General features: G+C 33.9%; 1 protein-coding gene across 1 annotated transcript; it reads right to left on the bottom strand.

The window, feature by feature from the left end:
- Positions 1 to 544: 544 nt before the first annotated feature.
- Positions 545 to 4,913, bottom strand: RGS1 (regulator of G protein signaling 1). The gene is made up of 5 exons (XM_023203413.2): positions 4,694 to 4,913; positions 4,250 to 4,330; positions 3,778 to 3,839; positions 2,213 to 2,376; positions 545 to 1,430 (listed from the first exon to the last, which is right to left on the bottom strand). Exons 1-5 carry the CDS (start codon positions 4,828 to 4,830, stop codon positions 1,245 to 1,247), a joined length of 630 nt encoding a protein of 209 aa, XP_023059181.1. The 5' UTR covers positions 4,831 to 4,913; the 3' UTR covers positions 545 to 1,244.
- Positions 4,914 to 5,301: the final 388 nt, after the last annotated feature.

Genomic DNA, 5,301 nt, shown 5'->3' with positions numbered 1-5,301 from the left:
GAAGGAGAACAGGTTGTAGTCCGAAGACTTCTGGACAATCCCTGGCCATGTGACTCACCTTCAGAATCAGTTGGAACTTTCTTTTAAGTATAGATTCCCATATCCTACCCTTTGGAGATTTGGTTCAGTCATTCTCGTATGGGACCCCAAAATAGGGATATGTGTGTATGTTTTTTTAACATTCTAGATAATTTTGAGAGTTACCTAAAGTTATGAACTAGTGACTTAATCTCTTTCTGAGTCTCAGCTTTCATAGGATTGCTATGAATGTTAAATGAGAAAATATGTCTAAATTTTATGAACTTTAACTCACAATAAAATATATGCTGTTGATTAGATTACTTCTTGAAATAACTTTTATATCCCTTTTTAAAAGACTTCAATTTCTTATTGAACATGAGATCATATTGTATTTGTTTGATTTTGTGCCTTGTGATAGCAGAGAGAAAAATGATGAATTCTGTCTAAACTAATATGTAAAATATAATATCCACTAGATAATAGTTTTAGATATTAAAGGGATGGTAGAAAGTAGTATCTTATTTGAATTATGTATTTATTTTCAAAATCTGAGGAATAAATGCAAATTTTTAAAAGTAGCAAGGACATGTAAACAGAAATTGTTTCTATATATTTTAATACAAAATCCACATTTATTATTAGCACCAATGATTTAACTTACAAATATATTCTGACTCCCTGGTTTTAAGACCAATAGCTTAAGTTAAACACACCCTTCATCTCTTCCAAAGTCAAAAGCAATAAAACAACAAAATAACACCTACAAGCAATAGTAGCAATGGCGATTTGAAAACACATATATTAAGTTAATGGGACTTCAATAGTTCAATACAAACTATATAATAATATGTAGCATAGATGTCAGTTGACCTTGATTCTTACAGTCTGTTGTAATCAGTTTCATAGCCTTTAGTCACAGTTTCTGTGTAACTAGAGTTACTTCGCCTTCTCAGTTCTGAGGGGCTTTCTAATACAGAGCTCCACTGTTTTTTATGACAGTACCACAGTATCTTCTTCCTTCTACAGTCTCCCTGTTTTTGTCTTGCTTATGCTTCTTCAAATCTGCACCTGGACAACTTTCATGTTAATCCATTCTGAGTCATTTGTTCTTCTTGGCCTGTCAAGACACCCAAAAAAGGCCAAGTTGTTCACCCAGGGAGCCATACTGGCACATTCCTTCTGCACTCGATACTATCTTTTAATTCCCTTCAACCAGGGACCAGTCACTTTAGGCTATTAGCCTGCAGGTCATTTAGAAGATTTAAGTAAATATCTGATTTGAGGAACCTGGGATAAGAGTCCTTTTCCATAAGAGTATATATGACTTTTTGTGCTTCATCAAAACATGTAGGGGTTGGTGCTTTAATCTTCTTGGCTGTAGATTCTCGAGTACGGAAGTCAATATTGATCTAAAAAAGAAAACCTTGTTAGTTAATACATACTTCTTATTTATGGCAAATTTTATGATGTTACTGTGTTTTTTGAATCTCCTCAGAAAGTGATTTTAAGGCCTCATTTAAATAAACTCAAATATCTCTTAAATGCCTTTCCAAAGTCAGCTCTATACTAGATGTGAAGGAGATAAGAAATATTACAAAAATGTCTTTGTTCCAAATTTCCTCATAGTATAGTTGGGAGAGGCAAAAGAAGCAGACATGAAAAATTTAAGTATCCACATAAGATGATCCATATGTCAAAGATTTACAGGAGGAGAAGGCTCCTGTAAAGGAGTGATATGGGCATTTAAGATTTACAGGAGGAGAAGGCTCTTTTTGTTGCTATTTTCTGCTTAGACCAAGAATGTTTATCTGGTACTACTGTTAATTGGAAATACTTTTGCTGCTGCAATTGTATACATTATGCAAATCTGCATTTTCTTATGCAAAATGAGAGCACTCATTAAGGACTCCCTGACATGCAGTTCTGGTCAGTAACAATACCCTTAACCCTTCCCTCACCCTCATCATGGCAGCTGGTTTTGTAAAATCAGTCTCTTCATTCTACTGTGCTAAAACCTTCACCAATATAGAAAATTAGATTCTCATTGCACTGAACTATATTTATATACCTAAGTATGTAGAAGTAAAATTATGTACACCAAAAAGATTTTATCTTGTTGTATATATTAAATGTTATTTGTGCATGTAGGGTCTTCTACGGAGAAACTGAAGATGATAAGCTTAACACTCACTTGTTTAGCAGCATCTGAATGCACAAATGCTTTATATATCTCTTCTGCTTTGCAGGGCAAAAGATCAGAATCTGTTTTCTTATAGTCTTCACAAGCCAGCCAGAACTCAATATTCTCCTCACTGAATTCAGACTTTAGGAAACTTCCAAAGACTTTTTGACCAGCTAAAAAGAAAGGGGGGCAGGGTGGGTAGGAAGATAATTAATTTAAATAAACCAACAAATGAATACTTTGAAGAAGAAATTCGTAAGAAAAATACAATTACATTCTATTCATACAAAGGTAAGAGACAGCTACTGCTGAAATAGCTATATTATAGATTGTAGAGATGAGAGAGATGAGAAGGCATTTGAAATTTCTTGATTCATAGAAGAGGACTCTGGGGCCAGACAAACTCGTTCACAGTCACGCTGCTACTTAATGTTGGCTACCGAACTATGTTTTGCTTCTATCTGCTTTTCGAATTGAAATTCTGCTCCCCTGAATATAAAACCATCTTTTATATAAGCCAAATCTTAGCCAGAGTAGAGAGTATTTTAGGGAAGCAAATACTGACAAAAGGCATTAACGTCACATTAATAATTAGCAAATATAATTTCCCCATCTAATTTATATTAGCCAGAAAATAGGCCTATATATGATCTGTAGGCCTGATGTACTAATTATGTTTGCTAACGTTTACTGAGACTTTTATATTGTACCATTTATGATCCATATCTATACCATTTATTTGTTTAGCTGAATTATAAACAAAGTCAGCTGAGCTAGAGTGAACAAGTTGATTCCCAAGTAAAGCTCCTTAGAGTGTCTGTGGGGAGGAAAGAATAATCTCACTCTTTAGAGATAGAGACCACACTGCTCATCTGCAACTCTGAAAAAGGTCCTAATCTCAGTAGAATTGTTATGCCCAAGACAAGGGGAAGGCAAGCTGATTTCATTCTTTACCTTCTCTCATCTGAAAATCTCCACAAGAATATTTGTGCTTAAAAATCCTTCTATCATATTTATGTCAAAACAACTATCATGTTATAATAATGCAATTATTTATGTTATGTATCTCAACCACCTTCAAGGCAGTAAGAGACTATCTTTGATTTTGAATCCTTGGTACCTCTACAATGTCCTCTACATAAGAGTGAGATGAATGATGAATGTATGAAAGATAATTTAATTAATTGAATGAATGAATCATACTTGTTACATCCAAGTGTAGAAAAATACATTCTTTAGGCAGATTTCAAAATGACAATGTACATGTTAAAATATTTAGCTTACTTTTAAAAACTTTACATATCAGAATCCCAGCACAGTGTTTAATTTTATCTCCCTAATGATCTATGAAAATACCTAATTTTCTTGGGAAATTTGTCTAAAAGGAATTGGCAGAATTGAGTGCGAAGTCAGCATTATTAAGAGGCATACTTATGCTGAAGTTATCAGTAACTACAGACAAACTAGAATACAACTTTTTGCATACTATGCTACCCAGAATACTATATTTAGTGAAGCCATTCCATTTTTTAGAGTATTGCACTGAACCCAGAAACATTAATAGTTATACTTACTTTGGTTGGCAAGAAGTTTTTCCAGAGACAGAGACCATTGCATTACTTCAGCAGCAGAAAGTCTGCAGGGGACAAAAATGTACATACATTAGTCATTTTTAAAAATGTAAGCACACATGAAATAAGAATGACTGTTACACTTTGATAACTTCACAAACTAAAACTGTAGTTCTAATAAATATGTTAAAATTTATTCACAAAACGCAAAACTTCCCTTAGAGTTACTATAGTTATGGAAAAAAACCTACCAATAAAGTTTGAAAAAAATCCAAATAGATAAAGTCCCATATGTGTGTGCACACATTTGTATTCAATTTACATTGGTACTGATACAGTCTCACTTTATTTGGCATGTTGCTTAAAAAAAATGAAGTCTACTGTGTGCAGTATTTATCCCTTGCTGGGATATAGAGATGATGCATAGGTGTCTCTTGAAAATGATAATGATAGTTTAGTGTATTAGTGTACTTACATGTCCTTGGACTTGGAAGATTTCATTCCAGATTCCAGATGTGGGATCATAGATCTCAGGTATGCTTTCATATCCATTCCACTGCAAAAGACATAAAAGTGAATATTCATGTTTCTTCAGAATTCGTTTTATTTGTAAAAAGACATAGAATAAATTTATCTAAAGAATAAAGCAATACTAATAATGGTTGATATAACATTTTGCTATATTCGGATAGAGCCCATTTTTATGAGTCCATGTACAGAAAAGCTCCTACCCAATTTAATGCCATATCAAGATTTATCTTTTAATACAGCTGAATATTACTTACTACTCACAACAGACAATTAACTCCTCTGATCTGGCTAAACTAAATGCTCACATTCTCTTCCATTCATTCTCAATCCTTCTGCCATTAAAGATAACCTGTTAAAATTCACAAAGTGAGATTCTGAACAAACTTACAAAGTCTTTGGCCTCCTTTTTTGCATTTTGTCATCTAGAAGTGAATGAGTGGTTCCTTTCAATTCCTTTGGGTTAGCAGAGAAGAACATTCCTGGCATTTTGTCTAACTTTGGAGTGGAGATGGCCGCTGCGCGCATGGTGCTCTGAGCAAATATGCGCGCGTCAACGTCTCTGCTGCTTTATATAGTAGAATGCAGACAGGCACTTGCTGTTTGAAGGAGTGTGTTTATCAAGTGATGTTACCACAGACACTGGAAGTTCCCCCTTTCTTGGTGTGCTGTGACGTGTATCTTGAAAAAAAAAAAAAAAGCATACAGTGATGTCTTGTGGTTGAAACTTAACCAAACAAGAACAGGTCACTTGATTAGAAAGAAAGGAAATTAAACACACAGAGGTACACTCACATATGTCACATGTCTAAAGCATTAACAGCATCAGTCTTTGGTTCTAGAGGATATTTGTTTATTTTAAAAGTTGCATGTTTCAACAAACTGTTTCATTTGGCGTATTAATTTATCACATAGAAACTCACATAGAAATTCATCACATAGAGTTGTATCTTATTCGATGCTTTAGATAGTCCTTGACTATAAAATTCATCTGATCAA

This window comes from Piliocolobus tephrosceles, chromosome 1, assembly GCF_002776525.5.
Source record: "Piliocolobus tephrosceles isolate RC106 chromosome 1, ASM277652v3, whole genome shotgun sequence".
Classification (NCBI taxonomy): domain Eukaryota; kingdom Metazoa; phylum Chordata; class Mammalia; order Primates; family Cercopithecidae; genus Piliocolobus; species Piliocolobus tephrosceles.
This window is presented reverse-complemented; position numbering and strand designations above follow the sequence as displayed.

Excerpts from the sequence above, each read along its gene's own strand:
- RGS1 (XM_023203413.2), bottom strand. The coding sequence starts at position 4,830 with ATGCGCGCAGCGGCCATCTCCACTCCAAAGTTAGACAAAATGCCAGGA. Across the intron at positions 4,331-4,693 it reads AAAAGGAGGCCAAAGACTTT|TGGAATGGATATGAAAGCAT; the intron begins GTAAGTTTGTTC and ends TGTCTTTTGCAG. Across the intron at positions 3,840-4,249 it reads TCTTCCAAGTCCAAGGACAT|ACTTTCTGCTGCTGAAGTAA; the intron begins GTAAGTACACTA and ends TGTCCCCTGCAG.